General features: G+C 43.6%; 5 protein-coding genes and 1 long non-coding RNA gene across 7 annotated transcripts in view; 4 read left to right on the top strand and 2 right to left on the bottom strand.

Annotated features, from left to right (window-relative positions):
- Positions 1 to 9,496, top strand: part of LOC144696981 (uncharacterized) — a 159,756-nt gene extending 150,260 nt beyond the window's left edge. Inside the window, exons 1-2 of one of the 2 annotated variants that reach the window (XM_078568720.1) lie at positions 5,586 to 5,640; positions 7,474 to 9,496. In XM_078568720.1, the coding sequence (XP_078424846.1) occupies positions 7,828 to 8,754 (927 nt within the window). In that variant the 5' untranslated portion in view covers positions 5,586 to 5,640; positions 7,474 to 7,827 and the 3' untranslated portion in view covers positions 8,755 to 9,496. Of the gene's footprint in view, positions 1 to 5,585; positions 5,641 to 7,473 lie in introns of those variants that run through there. The other variant, XM_078568719.1, reaches the window with a different exon arrangement.
- The window catches only part of LOC144697450 (uncharacterized), a 190,551-nt gene that overhangs the window by 90,868 nt on the left and 73,019 nt on the right, over positions 1 to 26,664 (top strand). The window lies entirely within an intron of this gene.
- The window catches only part of LOC144697124 (uncharacterized), a 162,906-nt gene that overhangs the window by 40,473 nt on the left and 95,769 nt on the right, over positions 1 to 26,664 (top strand). The window lies entirely within an intron of this gene.
- The window catches only part of LOC144697127 (uncharacterized), a 215,081-nt gene that overhangs the window by 11,587 nt on the left and 176,830 nt on the right, over positions 1 to 26,664 (bottom strand). The gene's annotated exons all lie outside the window — the stretch shown is intronic.
- The window catches only part of LOC144697179 (uncharacterized), a 148,190-nt gene that overhangs the window by 2,692 nt on the left and 118,834 nt on the right, over positions 1 to 26,664 (top strand). The gene's annotated exons all lie outside the window — the stretch shown is intronic.
- On the bottom strand, positions 2,710 to 4,345 carry LOC144697372 (uncharacterized). The gene has a single exon (XR_013580350.1). It is a non-coding gene; the product is annotated as an uncharacterized LOC144697372 (long non-coding RNA).

Here is a 26,664-nt window from a genome sequence, read left to right on the forward strand (position 1 = left end):
GTAAATAACATGTATTTGACTGACAAATGTTGAAGTGTTGGTTCAGAGCCACAGGTTTTGGATTCCCAATGGTACAGCTCCCACTTTCCCCAGTACTGGTGTCAGTGCCCCATGAATGGAAACCCATTTCTCCCACACCGGTCTTTGAGCCACGCATTGTTATGGCACGGCTGATGGTAAATGCTGAGCAGCCCAAATCCCAATGGGAAACTTGAACCTGCTGCCAAAATGGTTTTTACAATATGGATATCATGAGGAGAGGTTCTGAAATCAGGAAATAATGGCCCTGACTATTTGTGATGATTTTATAGTAAACATTTATTAAAAGAATAAAAAGAGTACAATTACACTTAAATACAAGAAGAGCTTCACACAGTAAACTGTACTTTAAAACAGTTCCATAAATCTTGACTTAACTACCCTCAGAGCTAACCTTCCCATTTTATGTTCAGCAATTATCCTTATAGGTTTTTAAATCTATAGGGTTCCAGTAATTTTTACCACACAGTGCTTTTTCCTTGGAGTGTCTTCTCAGGCTGGCAGCATCTAGATCTTCCATTCTGGCCTTGTTCACATTGTTTTCTGGAAGATCTGACCAACTATCCTGCTGTCTTCTGGGAGATCTGACCAGCTATCCTACTGTCTTCTGGGAGATTTCAGCAGCTACCCCCTCACATAGGCTTCAGTATTTCCTTAAATGTTTTCCTTCCCTTTGATCTCTCTATTGTCTCAACCAGTCTCTTCAGAAATGCTTTCTTCCCAGAACTGATTACATTCGTTCTTTACTTTAGTTCTTAGTCTTGTAAAAACAAACTTACCCTATCTTTACCTTCCTTACATCTTTTTCAACCTGGATATATCCCATTTGAACTAAAACAACTGAATTCAACATTCAGTATGGTGGCATAGTGGTATTGTGACTGGACAGGTATTCTACAGACCCAGGGTAATGCTCTGGAGACCCGGGTTTAAATCCCACCATGGCAGATGGTGAAATGTGAACTCAATAAAAATCTGGAATTAAATGTCTGATGATGATCACGAAGCCATTGTCAATTGTTGTAAAAACCCACCTGGTTCACTAATGTCCTTTAGGGAAGGAAATCTGCCGTCCTTACCTGGTCTAGCCTACCTGTGACTCCAGACCCACAGCAATGTGGTTGACTCTTAAATGCCCTCTGAGCAAGGGTAAAGACTGTCCTAGCCAGTGACGTCCACATCCCATGAACAAATTTTTTAAAAATTGCTTTATGTAAAACAATATTGTTTTATTATCTTTTTTAATGTAAAACTCATTGAATTTCCTCTTGGTTCATTAGCATATCAAAACCACTTCTCACTGTTGGCTTTAGTCACTCTTAATCCAATTATCATATTGACACCCCCAACAGCCTGTTTTCTCCTTTATAATAAACATGACACGGTTATTAGCAGAAGAAAAATATTACAATTCCTTGTTTTCTTGACAGCATTCATCTCTCTAATCTTATTGATCCTACGTTAATTTGCTGGTCACTCAGGTAATATGCAGAGATTATTACATCATTACTATTATAATATTATTATTCCACTATTAAAATGGAGAGAGATTGCAGAACTCTGAAGTACAGAGGGACACTGGGTGTCCTAGTACATGAATCACAACAAGTTAATCTGCAGGTACAGCAAGCGATTTGGAAGGCAAGTGGAATGTTGGTGTTTATTGCGAGGGGAATGGAATATAAAAGCAGGGAAGTTTTACTGCAGCTGTATAGGGCCTTGGTGAGACCACATCTGGAACACGGTGTACAGTTTTGGTCTCCTTATTTGAAAACAAAATAATTACGTTAGAATCAGTACAGAGTAGGTTTACTTGACTCATTCCTGGGCTGAGGGGCTTATCTTATGGAGAAAGGTTGGGTCGGGCCGATACCCATTGGAGTTTAGAAGAATGAGAGGTGATCTTAGTGAAACATATAAGATCCTGAGGGGTTTTGATAGGGTAGATACCACAAGGATGTTCCCACTTGTGGGAGAGACTAGAGCCAGCGTACACAGTTTAAGAATAAGAGGTCCACCATTTAAGATTGGGATGAGGAGAATTTTTTTCTCTCAGAGGGTGGATAGTATGTGGAATTCTCTTCCCCAGAAATCAGTGGCGGCTGGGTCATTGAATTTATTCCAGGCAAAGTTAGGCAGATTTTTGAAAGGAAAGGAAGCCACGTATTAAGGAGGGGGAGGCAGGAAAGTGGAGTTCAGACCACAACCAGATCAGCCATGATCTTATTGAATGGCGGAGCAGGCTCAAAGGGCTGAATGGCCTACTCTTCCTCCTAAGTCACACGTCCCTATGATCTAGTGGATGCCAATGAAGGATAGCTGGTCTTTGACAGGTTTCGAATGAGGGTGAAAACATCTTTAGCAGATCTGGATATCACAACAAGAGACAGGATTCGAACTAATAGGTGAATGAACCCCAGGAATGACCAGGGAACAATTAACAGGTGTTTCAGGTCTGACTCAAAATATCATTATGTGATGAACTGCCCAAAGTGGAAAATCAGGGTCTTCGAAGTGACACATGACACAGAGAATTCTGAGGCTGAAGATGATGATCATGCTGAAGGAATCCCAAGGAGCTTTGGTCCAGTGATGAGTGTGTTAGTCACAGACTCATTCAACTGTACTGTGTTAGATAGTGGCTGCACCTCGACAGTATGTTGTTCAGATTGGTGAACATGTTACCCAGATTCACCTCATAGTGAGGATTAACACAAGGTTAAGGAGTGTGAAATTTCTACTTGTTTAGGTTTGGTGATGTCAGTACGTTGAAGTCACAAAAAAGTCACTAAATAGCTGGAGTCAGCCACTTTATCAATGTTGGCTGTTAGACTTCATCTCGATAACACATTTGTGTAATTAATAAAGCTTATGTTACCAAATGATACTGTATGTAAGCTTAATGATGAAAAGGCTTCAATTGCCTGTCTCTTTTAGTTCCAGATACTGTAATGTCGCTTTAAAAAAAACTGGTGTTAAGGTCAGGAAGGGGTCAGAGCACCAGGTGTTCCAGGACACCCTGTTTAGATACAAGTTATAGTTCACAGTTAGAAAGGGCTCCAAGCTGATTGGCTCAATTTGTTGTGGGGAAGCTGGGAATACTTTTCCAATTCATTCCAGATTTTTATTGATTGAATTCAAATTGCACCATCTGCCATGGTGAGATTCGAACCCACGACCCCAGAGCATTACCCTGTGTCTCTGGATTACTAGTCCAGTGACAATACCACTAAGCCACTGCCTCCACATTCCTTAAATTGTCTGTCTAGCATCATAACTTTTAATGTAGTTTCCCAATCTACCACTGGCAGCTTAGACTGGTACCTTTGTCATTTCCTTCTGTGAGAAACACCCGGATAAATTAAACAAAAGAACCTTCCAACAAGCACAACCCATCTCCATGGCAACCTGGCATGTTCTGGGGAGTTCCAAACAGTTTCAAACTAAATATCTTTTCCATTCTAAACACCCTTTCATTCTGTAATTCATATGAAATATGAAACTAGATATTCACAACACGTCTCAAAGAGCATCAGCCCATTGGGAGCAAAATCATGAGACCGGCCAGTCCAGCAGAAAGAAACCCTCCGACCCTCCCACTTCACCAAGTGTCAGAATGAACATGGTTCAGTCCTGGATGTGATTAACAGCAGCAGAAACAGCAGATTCCAAAATGTGTAATCAGTTGAAAAGTTTCTGGTGTCTCCGCAGACTGGATGACTCAGTGAATCTCTTCCCACACACAAAGCAGATGAACGGCCTCTCCCCGGTGTGAACTCGCTTGTGTGACAGCAGGTTTGATGACTGAGCAAATCCCTTTCCACACACACAGCAGATGAACGGCTTCTCCCCAGTGTGAATGCGTCGATGGATGTCCAGCTTCGAGGGGGATGTGAACCCCTTTCCACAGTCCCCACATTTCCACGGTTTCTCCATGGTGCGGATGTCCTTGTGTCTCTCCAGGTTCGATGTTCAGCTGAAGTTTCGTCTACACACAGAACACTTGTACAGTTTCTCTCTGTGGTAAATGGAGTGATTTTTTTTTCAGACTGTGGAACTGGTTAAAGCTCTTTCCCACAGTCAGTGCATTGAAAACACCCTCACTTGGGTATGTGTGTCTCGATGCTTTGCCAATCGCACTAATGTTTGAAATTTTATGAAGCAGACAAAACAGACAAACATTTCTTCCAGAGTCAAAGGCCGACGATATTCAGGTCTTGATGAATTGAGTGACTCTGTCAGATCTTGATGTGAAGTTTGGTTTGAGATTTGTGTGTGTAAATCCTCCCCTTCTAATAGCCTGTAACAGGAATTTACAAAAGTCATCACTGTCAGTACAGGATAGAAATTCAGAACAGACAATTCTAGTTTCTATGGAACATTCTTTCCTCTCTCATTCCCCAAAAGCTGCAAATCCCCATCCCACACAGTCTGCCTCTATTCTAACTTTGCTGTACCTAATATACACCCTCCCAATTCTCCTGAAGGGGCTGATTCATGCTGATTTACAGATGCAATTTATTACTTCCTGTCCAAAATGTGAAAATCTTCATTTCTGTATATTTCCTCATCAGAGACAGGGAGAATCTGAAGAAGAATCTTTTTTAGGCAGTGATTGTACATGACCTGGAACTCGCTGCATGTGAAGGTGATAGAAGTGGAGACGATTCACGATTTTAAAATGAAATTGAATGGGCACTTGAACAAAATACAATTGCAGGGGAATGGGGATACAAAGGGAGAATGGGACTGACTTTGTTGCTCTACAGAGAGTCAACATGGATTCGAGTTGCCAAATGGGCTCCTCCTGTTCTGTAATGACTCTATCTCTGCTGCTAAAGAACCATAAAGAATATACACTCGACAAATCTCTGTTCTGCATTAATTTACTGTCCCCTTAAATGTCAACAATCACCCCTATAATTGTGAACATTAGGAAAGAAACCATCCTTTTAGCTAGACAAATAAATGTGTCAAGCTGAGGGAGCAAAGGATGTCAATGTCTTTAAGAGAGAGAAAGAGACCTGGGCCAACCTTTCCAGAGTCTGCACCCTCCCTGGATTCACTTCCTTTCCCTTCAGTTCCTGCAAGTCAACAATTTGTCCCCAGAATGAGAAAAGAAATGGAAAAGGGGAAACATTGATTTCCTCACAGATGTTGCCCAGAGGAGGAAGTTTCAGTCTGAAGCTCATTGTCCAACTTCCGCATTGTGACGTCAACAATGGAGCCCTGCCTGAATCAGCCAATAGGAATCAGCCTGCTCCGCGGTGACGTCCTCGGGTTCCAGTCTGCAGGCCAGGCGCGCGTACACGGGAGCCCCGCCCCCACCCATTGTTCCCCCTCCCCCTCCACGAGCCAAGGTTTCCAGGCAACCGGCTGACGGCTCCGGCCAGAGCGAGAAGCCGCTCGGAGAACTCGAGAGAGGGGAAGCTGCGCATGGGCGGGGGAGATGCCGCCCCTTCCCGTCATGTTGAGGGCTTGACCAATGAGAAGAATTGGAGGACCGGAAGCACTCTGATCCTCCAGCCAATCAGAGCGCGGGCTTTGTGAATGAAGAGTGAGCTTCATACAGACTAAAACTTCCTCCTGTGTCCAGCATCTGTGAGTAAAACACTTTCTTTTCTCCCCCTTTCCATTTCTTTTCTCATTCTGGGGGGAAATTCTTGACTTGCAGGAACTGAAGGGAAAGGAAGTGAATCCAGGGAGGGTGCAGACTCTGGAAAGGTTGGCCCAGGTCTCTCTCTCTCTCTCTTAAAGACATTGACATCCTTTGCTCCCTCAGCTTGACACATTTATTTGTCTGGCTAAAAGGATGGTCTCTTTCCTAATGTTCACAATTAAAGGGGTGGTTTCCCCAGGAGATGGCTGACATTTAAGGGGACAGGAAATTAATATAGGACAGACATATGTCTGGTGTTGTTATATGGTACATATTAGACTTGATAATTATGGTTCAGGAATAAAATATATTTATTTTTATTTCTAGTCTTGTAATATAGTACTGTAGCTACGTTATTTATTTCAGTCCTAGAGTCATTTCAGCACAGATCGAGCCCATTCGGTAACTCAAGTACATACTAACTCTTTGTGGATCAATCCAGTCTGCCCCATTACCCCTCTATATCCCCGTTTCCCTGCAAGTTTATTTCCTTCAAGTGATCAACCAATTTTATTTTGAAATTATTGATTGTCTCCGCTTCCAACATCCTCAGAGTCGACGAGTTCTAGGACATGAGCACCTGCTGCCGAAATAAAGCCCTTCCTTATATCCCACCTATATCTCTGTTCAAATAATCCTGTACTGTATATTACACTTGTCCCATCACTATAGGCATAGACATATTTTTAAGACTAGCAGCCTGGTTGATGATTTTCAATGCTGCAAAGATTATTGGTGGGCCACAAGTATGGAAAAGTCTTAGATACCAGTAAAGCATCATGAACAAAAATAGAAACTCGAGTATGACCGACAACTAGCAAGAAATATAAAGGCAGAGAAGGTTCACTCGGCTGATTCCTGGGATGAAGGGATTGTCTTATGAGGAAACATTGAGCAGGTTGGACCTATACAAATTGGAGTTGAGAAGAATCTTATTGAAACATATTGGATTCTGAGGCAGTTTGACAGTGGATATGCTGAGAGGATGTTTCCACTCATGGGGGAATTTAGAAATAGGGACACAGTTTAAAAATAAGGTGTCTCCCATTGAAGACAGAGATGAGGAGGAATTTTGTTCCTCAGAGGGCCGTTTCCCACACTCAGAGCAGGGTAATGGCCTCTCGCCGGAGTGAAATCGCTGGTGTCTCAGAATGTTGGAATTCTCTTCCGCAGGGACCAGAGGAGGCTGGCTCATTGAGTATATTCAAGGACGAGTTAGACAGACTTTTGATTTACAAGGGGGCTGAGGTTATGTGGGGCAGGCAGGAAAATAGAGCGAAACTGAAGATGATGAGGAATTTCTTCACTCAGAGGGTGGTGAAGCTTTGGAATTTTCAACCCCAGAGGACTGTGGAGGCTCAGTCATTAAATATATTCAAGACAGATATTGATAGGTTTTAGACAGTGAAGATATTGAGGGATATTGGGAATTGTGTGGGAAACTGGTGCTGAGGTGGATCAGCCATAATCTCATTGAATGTCCAAGCAGGCTCGATGGGCCGAATGGCCTCATACTGCTCCTATTTCTTATGATCTCTGTGTCCTGACTGGAAGTGGTGAGCGTGGATCTGTCGATCAACATGAACCTTCAGAAGAATTGGGAGGGTGTATATTAGGTACAGCAGAGTGAGAATGCAGAGAGAGAGAGAGTGTGATGGAGTTTTACAGCTTTTGGGGAACAAGACAATAAAGAATGTCCCATAGAAACTAGAATTGCCTGTTCTGAATTTCTATCCTGTACTGATCGTGTTGACGGTTGTGAATTCTTTTTACAGGATATCAGCAGGGGAGGATTTACAGACAGAAATCTGAAATCAAAGGTTAGGTTCTCACAGAGTCACTGGACTCATCGGGACCTGAATATCATCAGCTTTTGAATCTGGAAGGAGAAATGTTTCTCTGTTCTGTCTGCCTTAAAAGATTTTAACGTCAGTGTGACTAGGAAAGCACCGACACACACACCTGAGTGAGCGTGTTCCAGTGCACTGACTATGGAAAGAGCTTTAATCAGTTACACAGACTGAAAAAACATCGCACCATTCACAGCAGGGAGTTCGTATACAAGTTGTGTGTGTGGACGAGGCTCCAACTGATCGTCTAACCTGGAGAGACACAAGGGCACGCGCACCATGGAGAAACCGTGGAAATGTGGGGACTGTGGGAAGGGATTCAAAGCCCCGTCTGAGCTGGAAACTCATCGGCGCAGTCACACCGGGGAGAGGCCGTTTACTTGCCCTGAGTGTGGGAAGGGTTTTGCTCGGTTATCCAACCTGCAGACACACCAGCGAGTTCACAGCAGGGAGAAGCCGTTCACCTGCCCTGAGTGTGGGAAGGGATTCGGTCAGTTATTTAGACTGCAATCACACCAGCGAGTTCACACCGGGGAGAGACTGTTCACCTGTTCTGAGTGTGGGAAGGAATTCAGTCAGTTATTTAGACTGCAGTCACACCAGCGAGTTCACACCGGGGAGAGGCCGTACAGCTGCTCTGAATGTGGGAAGGGATTCACTCGGTCATCTAACCTGCTGAGACACCAGCGATTTCACATCGGGGAGAGGCCGTTCACCTGCTCTGCATGTGCGAAGAGATTCACTCAGTTATCCCACCTGCAGAGACACCAGCAGGTTCACACTAGGGAGAAGCCGTTCACATGCTCTGCATGTGCGAAGGGATTCACTCAGTTATCCCATCTGCGGACACACCAGCGAGTTCACACTGGGGAGAGGCTGTTCACCTGCTCTGAATGTGAGAAGCGATTTACTCAGTTATCCCATCTGCGGATACACCAGCGGGTTCACACTAGGGAGAGGCTGTTCAACTGCTCTGAATGTGGGAAGGGCTTCACTCAGTTATCCCATCTGCAGACACACCAGCGACTTCACACTGGGGAGAGGCCATTCACCTGCTCTCAGTGTGGGAAGGGATTTATTCAGTCATCCCACCTGCTGAGACATCAGCAAGTTCACACCGGGAGGAGGCTGTTCACCTGCTCTCAGTGTGGGAAGGGTTTCACTCAGTCATCCCATCTTCTGAGACACCAGCGGGTTCACAAGTGATTCCAGGGGTTGGATTCTGCTGTTATTGTTGCTGTTAATCACATTCAGGACTGAACCATGTTCATTCTGACAGTTGATGAATTGGGAAGATTGGAGGGTTTCTTTCTGCTGGACTGGCCGGTCTCATGACTTTGCCCCAGTGGCTGATGCTCTTTGAGCCTTGTTGTGAATATCTAGCTTCATATTTCACAGGGATCACAGAATGAAAGGGTGTTTGGAATGGAAAAGATATTTAGTTTGCAATCCTGTTTGGAACCCCCCAAAGCATGCCAGGTTGCCATGGAGATGGGCTGTGATGGTTAGATGGTTTTTCTGTATAATTTATCTGGATGTTTCTCACAGAAGAAAACTCTGACAGTTTGAGGGTCAAGTTGACTGTGGTAGATTGAGAAACTACATGAAAATTTATGATGGCAGACAGGCAATAGGAATTGAAGGAATTATTATATCTTTACAACAAATATAGATTCCTTTAAAGAATAAAAATCCAACAGGAAAAGTGATGCAACCGTGGAAAACAGAAAAGATAAAGATTGCATTAGATCAAAGGAAGAGGCTCATAAAGTGGCCAAAAAAATAAATAAACCTGCGGATTGGAGCTTTTTTAGAATTCAGGAAATGAGGACCAAGAAACTGATAAAGAAAGAGAAAATTGAACATGAGAGCAAACTGGCGAGAAACATAAAAAGCAACTGTAAAAGCTTCTATAGGTATGTGAAAAGGAAAAGATTAGAAAAGAGAAATGTGGGTCCATTCCAGGCAGAGACAGGAGAATTTATAAAGGGGAATAAGGAACTGGCAGAGGAACTAACCAATGTGTGTCTGAGGAAGATACAGAAATCGTCCCCAAAATACTAGAGAACCAAGGGACTAGTGAGCATGAGGAACTGATAGAGATTAGTATTGGTAAAAAAGTAGTACTGGAGAAATGAATGGGGCTGAAAGTTGATAAATCCCCTGGACCTGGTGATCTACATCCCAGAGTGTTGAAGGAGGTGGCTGTAGAGATAGTGGATGCATTGGTGATCATCCACCAAAATTCTATAGATTCTGGAATGGTTCCTGCAGATTGGAAGGTGGCAAATGTCACCCACTATTTAAGGAGGGAGAGAGAAAACAGGGAACGACAGACTTGTTAGCCTGACATGAGTAGTAGGGAAAATGCTAAAATCCATTATAAAGGATGTGATAAAATAGGAACATATGAATTAGGAGCAGGAGCAGGAGTAGGCCATTCGGCCCCTCGAGCCTGCTCCACCATTCAATAAGCTCATGGCAGATCTGATTGTAACCTCAGCTCCACATTCCCACCTACCCCCCAATAACCTTTTACTTCTTGTTTATCAAGAATCTGTCTCGCTCTCCCTTAAAAATATTCAAAGACTCTGCTTCCCCCGTCCTTTGAGGAAGAGAGATCCAAAGACTCTCTACCTTCTGAGAGAAAAAAGTTCTCTGTCTTAAAGCGGCAACTCATTACTTTTAAACCGTGACCCCGATTTCCAGATTCTCCCACAAGAGGAAACATCCTCTCCACATCCACCCTGTCGAGGCCCCTCAGGATCTTATATGTTTCAATCAAGCCACCTCTTACTCTTTTAAACTCCAGCAGATACAAGCCCAGCCTGTCCAACCTTTCCTCATAAGACAACCCGCCCATTCCAGGTATTCGTCTAGTAAACCTTCTCTGAACTGCTTCCAATACATTTACATCCTTACTTAAATAAGGAGACCAATACTCCAGATGTGGTCTCACCAATGCCCTGTATAACTGAAGCATAACCTCCCTACTTCTAACAATAACATTCTTTTAGCTTTCCTAATGACTTACTGTACCTGCATCATAAACTTTTGTGATGCATGCACAAGGACACCCAGATCCCTCTGCATCTCAGAGCTCTGCAATCTCTCTCTATGTATAATATGCTTATATTTTATTCTTCCTGCCTAAGTGGATATACTCAATTTGCCTGATCTTTCCCCACTCACTTACCCCATTCGCTTTACCTGTCAATATCACAACTTAATTTACTACCTATCTTAGTGTCATCTGCAAATTTAGCAACCATACCTTCGGTCCCTTCGTCCAAGTCATTTCTATAAATAGTAAAAAGTTGAAGCCGCAGAACTGATCCCTGTGGCACACCACTTGTCACATTTTGCCAATCAGAAAATGGCCCATTTATGCCTACCATGTTTCCTGTTAGCTGACCAATCTTCTATCCATGCCAATATCTTACCCCCTACAGCATAAGCTCTTATTTCCTGCAATAACCCTTGATGCGGCGCCTTATCAAATGCTTTCTGGAAATCTAAGACTAGTATTCCACTGGTTCCCCTTTATCCACAGCAGATGTTACTTCTTCAAAGATCTCCAATCAATTGGATAAACATGATTTTCCTCTCACAAAGCCATGTTGACTCTCCCTGTGACAGATGTTAAGCTAACTGGACTGTCGTTTCCAGTTTCCTGTCTGCCTGCCTTTTTGAATGAAAGAGTTACATTCACCATTTTCCAATCTAATCTTCCCCGAACCTAGGAAATTTTGGAAAATTAAAACCAACGCATCAACTATCTCACTAGCCACTTCTTTTAAGACCCTAGGATGAAGTCCACCAGGACCTGGGTTCTTGTCAGCCTGCAGCTCCAACTATTTACTCAGTACCACTTCTGTGGTGATTGTAATTTTCTTGAATTCCTCCCTCCTTTCCATTTCCTGATTTACAGTTATTTCTGGGTTGTTAATTGAAACCCCATATAGTGAAGACCGATGCAAAATACCTGTTCAATTCATCTGCCATCTCCTTATTTTCCATTATTAATTCTCCAGACTCACTTTCTATAAGACCAACGTTCACTTTGTTAACTCTTTTCTTTTTTAAACATCTATAGAAACTCTTCCTATCTGTTTTTCTATTTCCAGCTAGCTTTCTCTCATACTCTAATTTTTTCCTCCTTATCAATCTTATGGTCAGTCTTTGCTGTTTTTATATTCTGTCCAGTCTTCTTATCTGCCAGCTCTTTTTGCTTTAAGTTAGATGTTATCTTTAACTTTTATAGTTAACCACAGATGGTGCATCCTCCCCTTGGAATTTTTCTTTCTTGTTGGAATGTATCTATTCTGTATATCTTGAAATATCCCCTTAAATGTCTGCCACTGCATCTTTATTGATGCATCCCATAACCTAATTTGTCAGTTCACTTTAGTTAGCTCTGCTTTCATGCCCTTCTTTAAGTTTAAAATACTAGTCTTGAACCTACTCCTCTCTCCCTCAAATTGAAGATAACATTTAATCATATTGTGATTGCTGCTACCTAGGGGTGCCTTCACTATGTCGTCATTAATTAATCTTATCTCATTGCACAATATCAGGTCTAATATAGCCTGCTGTCTGGCTCAAGAACGTGCTGTTCTAAGAAACTATCCTGAAAATGTTCTTTGAACTCCCCATCTAGGCTACCTTGGCCTATCTGATTTTCCAGTGTATACATAGATTAAAATCCCCCATATTTATCACTGTAACGTCTGACAAGCTCCCATTATTTCTTCCTTTATACTCCATCTTACCATGTGGTTACTGCTAGGGGGCCTGTACACCACTCCCACAAGTGACTTCTTGCCTTTATCATTTCTCATCTCTACCCAAACTGCTTCTACATCCTGGTTTCCTGAACTTAGGTCATCCCTCTCTATTGCGGTAATGCCATCATTAATTAACAGTGCCACCCCTTTACCTTTTCCAAGCTTCCTGTCCCTACTTAATGTCATGCATCCTTCAATATCAGTTAGTCTGTTAGTCTCCAAAGTCCGGGGAGGTATTTAAATGTCAGATTTTGTAAACGGCTATACTTTAATTGTCTATTTAATTTCCAGATAGAATGATGTTGGGAGTCTGAAAGATAACTAATTGGCATTTCTACCTGGATACAAGTGATTCACATTGCCATGGAGATGGGCTTTGATTGGAGAAGGATGCATGGGAAGCCATTGTAGGATCAGGTTGTAAAGTTCTTCTAAAAGGCTTCTCTCAATTTCATAGACAGATTAGTCTGCCAGGATCCGAGAGAGAGAGAGAGAGCTGATAGAGGCGGCAAGTCTCTGTTTGAACACACACGAATGTGGATGGGACCTTGTGCTCAGATTGAAAAGACCAAATTCACGAGGATTTAAAATGAGACTGGAAGATTCGCATTGCTTGAGTTAGAGGGAGATCCCAGGAGACCCTTCACTGTGAAAGACAGTTCTGGGGTTTAAGGTTGCCAGACTGGGAAAGGAAAAGAATGGAAGTAAACCCTCAGGAGCAAAGAATCACTCTGGACAGGTTCCATGATAATTGAGTGTGTACTTCAGGAACAGAGTAAAGTATAAGCATGGAGTAGGAATTTTGATTATGTTAAAAGTCAAAGAGCAAAATTCTCTTTGATAGTTTAAGGTATACCTTGCCCACAAAAATGGTGTTTAGCTAATGTTGCTTCTAGTTTGTTTGTTGCAGTAAAAGTCATAAAACTTGATATCTTGTTTTGTGATCTTTTAATTTGTTCACGGACAATTTGAATTTCTTTTTACAATTTACTGGTCTTTACAGAGATCCTAATATTTGGTTTAGAGCCACAAGTTTCAACTTCCCATTTGAGCCTCCGGCACCTTTCTGTTACTCTATTTCTCGTGCCAATTACAACCAGGCAATGGAGCTGAGGGCTGAATTTAGGTGAGAATAACGGGGCCTCCAACCCACTTGGTAAACTGCTCCAAAAAATTTGCTCAGTAGCACTTTTGTGGTGATTGTAATTTTCTTGAATTCCACCCTTCTTTCCATTTCCTGACTTACAGCTATTTCTGGGTTGTTAATTGTTTCCCCTATAGTGAAGACCAATGCAAAATAACTGCCCAATTCATCTGCCATCTCCTTATTTTCCATTATTAATTCTCCAGACTCACTTTCTATAAGACCAACGCTCACTTTGTTAACTCTTTTTTAAACATCTATAGAAACTCTTACTATCTGTTTTTCTATTTCCAGCTAGCTTTCTCTCATGGGCGTTGCACTAATAGTGAGACAGGAAGGTGCTGGAGGACTGACTGGGAAATGGGCCTCCAACCAATCGGGGCGCAGAAGGGGGCGACTGGGGCTGATGGTGACTTGACTCCTGGGGTTCAATGCCCCTGTGTCCAGAGAAGTGTGTCATGGGAACAGGGTACAGAGGAGCCAAAGAGAAACCACTTGGGTCCAGAACATTGTGCACATCCTTTTAGAACTTTTATCAGCAAGAATATTTTATTTCCTGATAAAATTTATTCACTTCAGGGAAAGTGGGTGAGAGGGGTTGACAGGCTCTTTAACAGAAAGTGAGTCCCTCTAAGGTCATTGGCAAAGGAGACAGAGGGAGAGATGAGATTTTATTTTTCTGTTGACACGCAATCTTAGAAAATGGGGTTCAGGGAGCCCATTGTGATTTACTAATTTATCGAAGTTCTTTGAGGAAGTAACAAGAAATGTGGATAAAAGGGAACCTGTAGATATGGTTAACTTAGATTTCCAGAAGGCATTTCACAAGGTGTCACAGCAAAAGTTACTACACAAAGTAAGAGCTCGTAGTGGAGGCGGTAACATATTAGCATGGGTAGAGGATTGGTTAGCTAACAGGAAACAGAGAGTAGGCATAAATGGGTCATTTTCGGGTTGGTAAGATGTGACAAGTGGAGTGCCACAGGAGATCAGTGCTGGGCCCTCAACCATTTACAATTTGCCGATGACACAGAGATTGATAGGAAAGTAATTTCTGAAGTGGACACAAGGAGTCTGCAAAGGGATATAGAAGGGTCAGTGAGGGAGCAAAAATTTGGCAGATGGAATATTATGTGGGGAAAATGTGAACTTGTCCACTTTGGCAGGAACAATAAAAAAACAGCATATTAAAATGCAATGAGATTGCAGAACTCCGAGGTACAGAGGGACCTGGGTGTCTTGGTACATGAATCACAAAGTTAGTATTCAGGGACAGCAAGTGATTGGGAAGGCAAATGGCATGTTGGTGTTTATTGCAAGGGGAATGAAATATAAAAGAATGGATGTTTTCCTGCAGTTGTACAGGGTCTCGGTGAGACCACATTTCGAGCTTTGTGCACGATTTTGGTCTCCTTATTTAAGAAATGACATAATTGCATTCGAAACAGTTCAGAGAAGGTTCACTCGCCTGATTCCTGGAATGAGGGGGTTATCCTCTGAGGAAAGGTTGGACAGGTTAGGCCTGTATCCATTGGAGTTCAGAACAATGAGAGATGATCTTATTGCAACTTTTAAGATCCTGAGAGGGCTTGACAGGGTGGATGCTGAAAGGATGTTTCCCCTTGTGGGAGAGACTAGAATTGGGGACACGGTTTAAACATAAAGGGGTCTCCCATTTAAGACAGAGATTAGGAGAATGTTTTTCTCTGAGGTTTGCCAGACTATGGAACTATCTTCCCCAAAGAGCGATGGTGGCAGGGTCATTGAATATTTTTTAAGGCTCAGTTTGATTGACAGATCCTTGATTGACAAGGGAATGAAAGGGTATGAGGCGTAGGAAGGAAAGTGGAGTTGAGACCAGATCAGATCAGCCGTGAACTTATTGAATGGTGGAGCAGGCTGGAGGGGCCGAATTTTTTTTTCTGAAAAGTATACTTTATTCATAAAATACCTGAAAGAACATTACAAACATTTCTAAATCGCCATCACAAAAAGTGCAATCAGATTCAACTTTTACACAGGGATCACGAGGTGCTTCAACACAATCAATAAATATTTCAATCGTTTCAATATGATCATTACAGACAGTCAGAGTGCAATGGTATTGGAGTTATCAACATACATCACGTTGTACTCTGAGGTGCTTCAATACAATTATAATACAATTAGTATTCACTACATACATTCATTGTGAGCTGTACAGCACAAGGGGTCTGTACCTTTCCCAGCACCTCGGTGCACTATGGCAGAAAGGTCTTAGACAGCGACCTTTCCTCATTGGGCCTTTGCGGCGGCTGCCCCAAGCTTTATTGCATCCCTCAGCACGTAGTCCTGGACCTTGGAATGTGCCAGTCTGCAACACTCGGTCAGGGACAACTCCTTGCACCGGAAGACCAACAATTTTCGGGCAGACCAAAGAGCGTCTTTCACCAAGTTGATCCTCCAGCTGCAGTTGATGTTTATCTCGCTGTGTGTCCCTGGGAAGAGCCCGTAGAACACAGAGTCCTGTGTCACAGACCTGCTCGGGATGAACCTCGACAAAAACCACTGCATCCCTCTCCAGACCTTCTTCGCAAAGATACATTCCACAGGGAGGTGAACAATGGTCTCTACTCCACCACAGCCACCTCGAGGGCAACGTGATCAGCTTATTCATTTCACCTACAATTTCCTGACTTTCACTGGAATGTAGGTGGACACCAGGTTAATATATTCCACTGAACTACACCCAAGGTGAGTTATTCCAATTGCTTTACTGTCCAGTGCAATATTTAGCTAATATCGGTAAAACAGAAATCAAACATTCCCATTTGATTTCAGGCATTAACATATTCTGTTTGCTCTTTATTATAGACGTCAGTCTGGGATTGCTTTCCTTGGGGTAAAGGAGGGTGAGGGGAGATTTGATGGAGGTGTACAAGATTATGACAAGTTTAGATAAGGTGGATAAAGAAAAGCTGTTCCTATTCGCTGATGATGCACGGATGAGGGGGAAAGTTATCAGCAGGAATTGCAGGAGGGATGTGAGGAAGAAGTATTTTTACACAGTGACTGGTGATGACTTGGAACTCGCAGCCTGAGAGGTGGGGGTGGGGGGAAGCAGAGACGATGAGCGATTTCAAAATGAAATTGTAGGGGCAATTGATGGAAATAAATTTGCAGAGCTACAGAGGTAGAACAGGGCAATAGAACTGACTAGTTTGCTCCACAGAGTCGGCATTGACTCGATGCACTGAATAGCCTACTTCTCTGTCCGAGTAACTCTGTGATCTAGAGAACAATTTCAGCTGCTCCAGTCTTTCCAAATGACTGAAGTTCCTCATCCCTGGTGCCAGTCTCATCAATCTCCTCTGCACCCTCTCTTAGAACTTCACATCTTTCCTAAAGTGTGGGGCCCAGATATAGGGTTCCATTCTAGAGGGATAGAATTGAAAAACAGAGAGGTTATGTTTAACTTGTTTTGAACCATGGTTAGACTACACTGGGAGTACTGTCAACATTTGTGATTTCCATTTAGAAAAAGGAGATAGAGGCACTGGAGAAGTGGCAACAAAGATTCACAAGAACTGAGAGCATTTAACCCTCATAAAAAGTTAAACAGCCTGGGCACTTTTCTCCAGAAAAGACAAGACTGAAGGGTGACCCGATGGAAGTCTTTAAGATTATGAACCGGTTCCATTTCCACTTGCTTTCAGCCATTTCTCACAAAAGCAACTCGGATTGTAAGTTTCTGTCTGAAATTTTATTTTCCTCTTGTTACCAATCTCCACCATTAGACAAGCATTCTCTGTTATCATGTTATAATCCTGACAGCCTGATGGTGAAGGAAGAAACTGGAGCCAATCTTTACTTGGTGTACATTTATTCACGGAGTGAAACGTTACAGGTATATACCTCCTGACTCCACTCCACTCTATGTCAGTAAGTGTTTCTTCATACTCTTTTGAATATGAAATTAACAATTAAAGGGGACAAATTAACAAAAGAACAATTGAAAAAATTAAAGGGGAAGTCCCTTAAAGGGGAAATTAAATGAAACACAAAACCACAAAGGAAAATTACGTAGGTAAACCAAAATGTGATTGTGGGGGGTCAGTGATGTGCCCAGCCCCTGCGGTGCCCACTGGTCACGCCAGCGGACACTGTGTGTTCCCTCTGCAGGGATACCCGGCCATGAATGTATCCATAGAAACTGGGCAGTTGGGCCCGACGACCCCCTCGACCACCAGCTGCCTGGACCTGTTGATGGCCAATTTGGCCAGGAAGTGTCTCTTTATATGTGCTCAAGTAACCATTCAGTCAATTCCCTCCAATTGTATATACTTAACTTCAACTGATGCAACTAACATCCACAGTTAGATCATCTAAAAGGTCTCTAATCGGTGTGACTGCCGTGGTGTCTAAGCAGCTCGGATGAACAAGTGCATCCCCTTCCACGTGCGGAGCAGTTGACCGGTCTCTCCCTTGTGTGAATGTGTTGATGTCTCAGCAGGCTGGATAACTGAGTGAATCCCTTCGCACATTCAGAGCAGGTGAATGGCCTCTCCCCGGTGTGAACTCGCTGGTGTTTAAGCAGGCTGGATAACTGACTGAATCCCTTTCCACATTCAGAGCAAATGAACGCTTTCTCCCTGGTGTGAACTCGCCAATGTCTCAGGAGATCGTACGATGTTCTAAAGCTCTTTGCGCAGTGAGAGCAGCTGAACGGTCTCTCCTCAGTTTGAATGCTGAGCTGACGGTCCACCAGTGTTGGATTTTTAAAGGAACTCCCACAGTCAGAGCACTGAACAGGTTTCTCACTGGTCTGGGTGCTTTGCTGTCTCAGCAGGCTGGATGACTGAGTGAATCCCTTCCCACACACAGAGCAGCTGAATGGCCTCTCGCCAGTGTTAAGTTGCTGGTGTCTCTGCAGGGTGGAGGAATTTATGAATCCTTTCCCACACTCAGAGCAGGTGAATGGCCTCTCCCTGGTGTGAACTCGCTGGTGTGCCAGGAGGGCGGAGGAATCTCTGAATGCCTTCCTACACACGGAGCAGGTGAACGGCCTGTCCCCAGTGTGAACTCGCTGGTGCCTCTGCAGCGTAGATGAATCAATGAATCCCTTCCCACACACGGTATAGGTGAATGGTCTCTCTCCACTGTGACTGTGCTGATGAGTTTCCAGCTCACAGGGGACACGGAATCTCTTCCCACAGTCCCCACATTTCCATGATTTCTCCATGGTGTGGGTATCCTTGTGTCAGTCAAGGTTCTTTGATCAGTTGGAGCCTTGTCCACACACAGAACACGTGCATGATCTCTCTGCGCTTTGAATCATGCAATGTTTTTTCAGGCTGTGCAACTGATTAAAGCCCTTTTCACAGACAATGCACTGGAACACTCTCACTCAGGTGTGTCTGTCTCAATTTTTTTCAAGTTACACTGCTGTTAAAAATCTTTTGAAGCAGACAGGATAAACACTTCTCATTCTACATTCAAAGGCCAATGTCATTCACGTCCTGATGAATAGACTTGAATTGTCAGATTGTGGCGTGATGTTTCCTTTGAGATTTCTATCTGTAAATCCTCCTCTTCTAATATTCTGTAAAAGGAGTTTACAAAAGTCATCACTGTCAGTACAGAATAGAAATTCAGAACAGACAATTCTATGGAACCACTGTCCTTCACCAAAAACTAAATCTTCATCCCACACACCCTCCCTCCATTCTCACTCTGCTAATCTACACCCTCCCAATTCTCCTCAAGCTGCTCATTCATGCTCATCAACAGATGCAGCCTCGCAGTCTGCTCGCCATATATATATATTACATATATATCTATGTGACTGGACTAAATATGTTTACCACATACAGTAATGGATTCACTTTCTTTCCCTTCATTTCCTGCAAGTCAACATTTTGCCCCCAGAATGAGAAAAGAAATGGAAAGGGGGAAACATTGATTTCCTCACAGATGTTGCCCAGAGGAGGAAGTTTCAGTCTGAAGCTCATTGTCCAACTTCCGCATTGTGACGTCTACAATGGAACCCTGCCTGAATCAGCCAATAGGAATCACTCTGCTCTGCGGTGACGTCCTCGGGTTCCAGTCTGCAGGCCAAGCACGCGGACACGGGAGCCCCGCCCCCACCCATTGTTCTCCCTCCCCCTCCTCGAGACAAGGTTTCCAGGCAACCGGCTGATGGCTCTGGCCAGAGCGACAAGCTGCTCGAAGAACTCGGGAGAGGGGAAGATGCGCATGTGCAAGGGAGAGCTCCCCCTTCCCGTCATGCTGAGGGATTGACCGATGGGAAGAATTAGAGGACCGGAAGGACACTGGTCCTCCAGCCAATCAGAGCGCGGGCTTTGTGTGAATGAAGATTGAGCTTCACACAGACTAAAACTTCCTCCTGTGTCCAACATCTGTGAGTAAAACACTTTCTTTGTGTTGAAAAGAAAGAGAAGAGAAACACAGGGTTTGAGAGGTTGAGGTTTTCAGGAGAAAAGGGAAGAGTTCAGTCACTGAACAGTGAAGCTGTGAGTGGGAGATGGAGAGGAAGGAAGTCTGAGCAGCTGGGAAAAGAAGAGCTAAAAGGCTGATTGGGGGAATCCAGCAGTGAGAGATCCAGAGGCTGTGACTCTTGGGGCTGCCTGTGGAAATGGGCTGTGGGAAGACAGCTCATCGAAAAGCAGAATCTTGCGGATGCTGGAAATCTGAAATCAAAACAGAAAATGCTGGAATTAAAAACTCAGCAGGTCTGGCAGCGTCTGTGTGTAGAGAGAGAGAGAAACAGAGTGAATGTTTCCAGTGTGTGACCTTTCATCCGAACTGGGAAAAGTTAGAGATGTCCTCGGTTTTGAGCGAGGGGTGGATGGAACAAGGACAAAAGGATAGAAGACAGGAGAGGTTGAATGACAGAAAAGTTATTCCTCCAGGGCCAAAGGGAATGGAGATGGGACTAGAAAAGAAACAATACATGTGCCTGGAGCAGATGTGCTACTAACTAAAAAAAGTCAGAGACAAGCAGAAGAAAGGGATTAAAATGCCCCGCAGTTTCATTTCATCCTTCGACTCATTTGACACTTTTTAAAAAAAACTTTTTCTCGTTTTTTCAGGTGTTGAGGATTGCTAGTTCCAATATCTGATGGGTACCAATCGCCCTCCAGATCTCTCTTCCCTTCACTTCCCTCTGATCCCTTCTCTTCTTCTAATCTCACCCCTGGCCTGGAATTCACAATACCGTCTGACCTTCTCCCTGTCTGACGCTGAATGATCCATCCTTAGCGAAGGACTCAGCTTTATCCCCTCACACCCTCACCTTAATGAATTCGAGCTCGCCGTGACTTTGATCTCTTGCTCCTTTGCCTAAGTGCTCCCTTCTTTGACCCGGAGTCCTCCCCCTCACCCCCCTGAACAAACCCTATCACCCGTCTCCAATAATCTCCCTCCACCTGGACCCCTCCCTCTGGCCTCTCACACGCTCTTCACCTGCTGAGATTTATCCAGCATTTTATATTTTTATTTTCTATTTCTATTGAAAATGCGTGGTTCGATAATAAAGTTAATTTGTGATTATTTTTAGTTTCATAATATAGTACCGTAGCTACATTATATATTTCCAGTCAGAGTCATAATAGTAGAGAAAGATTGTATTCAGCAACTTGAGTCCATGCTGACTCTCTGAGAGTAATCCAGTCAGTCCTATTCCCCCTCTATATCCCTGTTATCCTGCAAGTTTACTTCCTTCAAGTACTCACCCAATTTCATTTTGAAATAATTGATCGCTTCTGCTTGCATCTCCCTTGTAGGCAGTGAGTCCCAGTGCCTGACCACTCGCTGTCTAATTGAAATTCCTCCCATTCCCCCAACTATCTTTAATGCAGTAATACCGTACTGTACATTAGACAGATTTATTTGGGCTAGCAGCCGCAGGAAGATTTTCAGGTCCTGCTGGACAGGAAGCAGTGAGCATGGACCTGTCGATCGGCAGGAATTGGTCCTTCAGCAGAATTGGGAGGGTGTGTATCAGGTACAGCAGAGTGAGAATGGAGGGAAAGCATGTGGGACGGAGATTTACAGGTTTTGGGGAATGAGGGAGGAAAGAATGTTCCATAGAAACTAGAATTGTCTGTCCTGAATTTCTATCCTGTACTAACAATGATGACTTTTGAAAACTCCTTTTACAGGATGTCAGAAGCAGAGGATTGACAGATGGATACCAAACAACGTGACAGAGTCACGCGATTCAGCGGGACTTGAACATCAGCGGACTTTGAATCTAGGAGAAATTTTTACCAGTTCTGTTTGCTTTAGAAGATTTCAAAACATCCTTGTGATAGAAATAACATCAAGAAATGCACCCCCGAGTGAGAGTCCAGTGCACTGACTGTGGAAAGAGATTTAACCAGTTACACAGACTGAAAATACATCGTACTATTCACAGTGGGCAGAGACTGAACACGTGTTCTGTGTGAAGACGAGGCTTCAACTGATTGTCAAACCTAGAGAGCCACAAAGACACCTGCACCATGGAGAAACCATGGAAATGTGGGGACTGTAGGAAGGGATTCCCTTCCCCGTCTGCGCTGGAAACTCATCGACGCATTCACACCGGGGAGAGGCCGTTCACCTGCTCCATGTGTGGGAAGGGATGCAGTGCTTTATCCAACCTGCTGACACACCAGCGAGTACACACTGGGGAGAGGCCACTCACCTGCTTGGAGTGTGAGAAGGGATTCACTCAAGTTATCTAGCCTGCTGACACGCCAGCGAGTTCACACTGGGGAGAAGCCGTTCATCTGCTCCGAATGTGGTAATGGATTCACTCAGTTCTATAGCCTGCTGACGCACCAGCGAGTTCACACCGAGGAGAAGCCATTCGCCTGCTCTGAGTGTGGGAAGGGATTTAGTCAGTTATCCAACCTGTTGGGACACCATGTCACTCATGCCAATGAGAGACCTTTTCACTGTTCTGACTGTGGGGGTGGCTTCAAAAGCCTTCGGGAACTGAGGGACCACCAGCACATCCACCCTGAGGAGAGACCATTCAGCTGCTCTCACTGCACAAAGAGGTTTAGATCATCATCCCAACTGCTGAAACACCAGCGGGTTCACACCGGGGAGAGGCCATTCACCTGCTCCGTGTGTGGGAAGGAATTCAGTGATCCATCCAACTTGCAGAAGCACCAGCGACGTCACACTGGGGAGAGGCCATTCACCTGTTCGGAGTGTGGACAGGGATTCAGTGATACATCCCACCTGCTGAGACACCAGCGAGTTCACAAGCGATTCCAGGGGTTGGATTCTGCTGTTATTGCTGCTGTTAATCACATCCAGGCCTGAACCATGTTCAGTCTGACAGCTGGTGAAGTGGGAGGGTCAGAGGGTTTGAATTTCATTGAATTACAATTGAACCCCTTCATAGTCTTAAAAGACTCCATCAGGTCACCCTTCAGTCTTCTCTTTTCTAGAGAAAAGCAGCCCCAGCCTCTCCTGAGGGTTAAATGCTCTCAGTTCTGGTTTTATTCTTGTGAATCTTTGTTGCCTCTCTTGTCTCTCTTTCCTTTTTCTCAATGGAGATCACAAATGTTGACTGTACTCCCAGTGTAGTCTAACCACGGTTCAAAATGAGTTGAACAGAACCTCCCTGCTTTTCAATTCTATCCCTCTAGAATGGAACCCTATATCTGGGCCCACACTTTAGGAAAGATGTGATGTTCTTCGAGAGGGAGCAGAGGAGATTGACGATAATGGCCCCAGGGATGAGGGACTTCAGTCAGTTGGAGAGACTCTCTCTTTAGATCAGTGAGTCTTTACTGTAGCGAATGTGGTGATTCGGCCCATTACATCCATGCGGGCTCTCTGCAGAGCAAAGCACTCAGTCCCATTGCCCCGTTCCATCCCCGTATTCCTGCAGGTTTATTTCCCTCAAGAGCCCATCCAACTTCCTTTTGAAAACATTCCAACATCTCTGCTTCAACCACCCTTATATGAAGTGGGTTCCAGGTGATTACCACTCGCTTTAACTGCACCCGAGGCTCATAGAGCACAGAAGGAGGCTACTCAGTCCATCATGCCTATGCTGGCTCTCTGAAAGAGCTGTCCAATTAATCCCATCGCAATTTTCTTTTCCTTTCCAGAATCTGTCCAGTTCCCTTTTGACCAATAGATTCAAATCTGATCCTTACACCTTTATCAGACAGCGAATTCCAAATCAGAACAACTCGCTGTGTTTTAAAACAAATCATTCAGGGTATCGTGTGTTTAGATTTTCACAGAGTATTTGAAATGGTGCCCAAGACATGGTTATTCCACAAAATTAAGACTCATTCGTTATTAATGATGTTCATGTGGGGACCAAGTGTAATGTTTCCAAATTTGTGGACAATTGGAAAGAAATTGTATCCTATAGCACCTCTCATGACCACAGGACCTCCAAAAGCGTTTTACAGCCAATGAAGTACTTTTGAAGTGTAGTCACTGTTGTAATGTAGGAAACTGGAGGTAGTGATGGGTAACCAAATTTAAGTTTAAAAATTCATCACTTTCATACTGTATTCACTGTTATAAGTAACAAGATCAAGGAAACCATTTTAACTCTAACATAAAACTTTCTGCAGCTGTTTCACATCTGTAACATTTCTTCATTAACTATACATTGATCTTGTATTAAAAGCCCAGTGATGAAACAGTTAATTGTTGAGTAATGAACCTGAGTTATACTGAGATTTTACAAATCTAAAACCACAGTGACCAACATTAGATGTGATTCCACGATTGGAAATACTTGCTAAACAATCCTGAGCGTTCTAAGAAAAACACTGACAACTAATTTAAGATTATCAGTAGGACTTGCACTTATGTGTTCTAGAAGCTATTTACATAAATACACAGTGCCCTGTTCTTTGCAGACAGAATGAATATATATAGACATTTACCTGTTCCAACTGAACAAAATAGGTGACAGCTATGCTCTGGTTCATTCCCCAGGGCAATGCCTTGACCAATCAGAACCTGCCTAGTTTGAATTTAAGCAAAGTTTGGCAGTTAACTGTCAGTCATCAGTTAACTGGTGCATTCTCCATGGCAATACCTCTACCAATCAGAATCTATTGCCAACAATCAGCACTCTCTTCTCATGAAATATAAATTGTTGTTCCCTTTACATTTGATATTCTTGGGAATGTCCTGATGAGTGCAAGATGAAAAGCTGCGACATCTCCCTTTTTCAGCAATTACTGTTTTAATTAACTACCTGTCAGCAATACGTAGAGAGCCTTAATTGAGTTACAATTAAGGAATCAATAATGAATCAGTAGTTATAGTAAAAGGCTGAGTTTTATTTGCTGTAAAAATGTAAAACCTTAATTGCTGTGTATATAAAGAATGTGCAATAAATAAATAAATGTACTGGCCAGAGAGACCTTCAACCTCTGATTAGCCTTAACATTTGAATCTGTATGAATAAGGGATTGTATAGAATCAGATAAAGGGATAGTATGAAACAGTTCTATTGTATTCCTGTCTAATATAATCAGAGAAGGTGGTGTAAGTAATTGGGGATTCAATTAAATTAATCTAGTATCCAAATTGACCAATTGTCATGTTACAACAGGCCCAACTCTGACGTGAGGTAATGGTCACTTTGGGGATAAAAGTAGAGTTTCTGAAGGTCTTCCTTGCTAGCCAAGTACTGAAGACTCCCGAGGCCGAGTTCCAAGGAAATTACTGTCAGAGAAGGAGCCAGATTCCCGAGGGCGAATTCCACAAGAATTACTGTCAAAGAAGGAGCCAGAGAGGGTTACGCTTCTACAGACTGATCACCCACATGAAGTTGTAAAAGTCAGTGGCCGGGAATTTCCGCACCTGCCCATTGCCGGGATCGTCCGGTCCCGCTGCAAGTCAATGGACTTCTGGCTGGAGCACTGCCCACAGAGGGTCCTGCCCACGACGTGGCCGGAAAATCCCGGCCAATGTCTTAAAGTTGTTAAGTAAACCTTTTTCTTGCAATAAACTTCTTTTTAAAGTTACTATCCAGAGAATTCTGCCTTTGCCTTAGGACGTACCAAAGCGTTTTATATCCAGGCTTTGAATCGAATATTAAAAACCCTGGTGTAAATAACATGTATTTGACTGACAAATGTTGAAGTGTTGCTTCAGAGCCACAAGTTTCAACTTTCCATTTGAGCCTCCAGCACCTTTCTGTCTCTCTATTGCTCGTGTCAATGACAGCCAGGCGACGGAGCCGAGGGCTGAATTTAGCTGAGAATAACGGGGCCTGCGCCCCAGTTGGGAAACTGCCATGGGCATCGCACTGACAGAGAGACAGGAAGATGCTGGAGGACTGACTGGGAAATGGACCTCCAACCAATCGGGACACGGGATGGGGTGACCTGATCCCCGGGGTTCAATGCCCCTGTGTCCAAAGCGGGAGTCACGGGAACTGGGTACAGAGGAACCGAAGAGAAACCATTTGGGTCCAGAACATTGAGCACATCCTTTTACTCTGGTTATCTTTAATCCTCAAGTAATTTTCTGTTTCTGTTAACCATATTCTGTCTCATCTTTATCAGTAAAATTGTTTGATTTTGCTGGACTTTTCAAAATTACATTTCTGCACTTTAGGGAAAGTGGGTGAGAGGGGTTGGCAGGCTCTTTAACAGAAAGTGAGTCCCTCTAAGGTAATTGGCAAAGGAGCCAGAGGGGGAGATGAGATTTTATTTTTGACACAGCGATGTTAGAAAATGGGGTTCAGGGAGACAATTAACCCTTTGTCCCCTTTTCCAAACTCTGAAATGATTCACAGTGATAACCCTTATTGGTGACAGTGGTTAGATTTTGTTCAGTATAAATAAGACCTGACACATGCTCATGTCTGAGTAGTAGTATCAAAGTGCAGCAGCATTACCACTACACTCTGGGTAGAAGCACCATCTCCACGTAAATGCTCCCTGGTCTGTCCCAGATGCCATGGCACCAGTTAATGCAATATGTAAAACCTCTACAAATCTCTGTGCTCGGGGAATCCCTTCTGATACTTTTTTACATCACAAAGTCGATGGAGACTGATTTACCCCAATCATTGCAGAGCTAACATTTGAATGGACCAATTACAAAGCCTGTAATTGAACCATCTGTACCTGCCCAAGCCACGTCAAACTCTCAAACAAATGGCTTCCCATGCTCCGTCCCCGGTACAGGGAGTCAGCA

Source organism: Cetorhinus maximus, chromosome 23 (assembly GCF_964194155.1).
Source record: "Cetorhinus maximus chromosome 23, sCetMax3.hap1.1, whole genome shotgun sequence".
NCBI classification, from domain to species: Eukaryota; Metazoa; Chordata; class Chondrichthyes; order Lamniformes; family Cetorhinidae; genus Cetorhinus; species Cetorhinus maximus.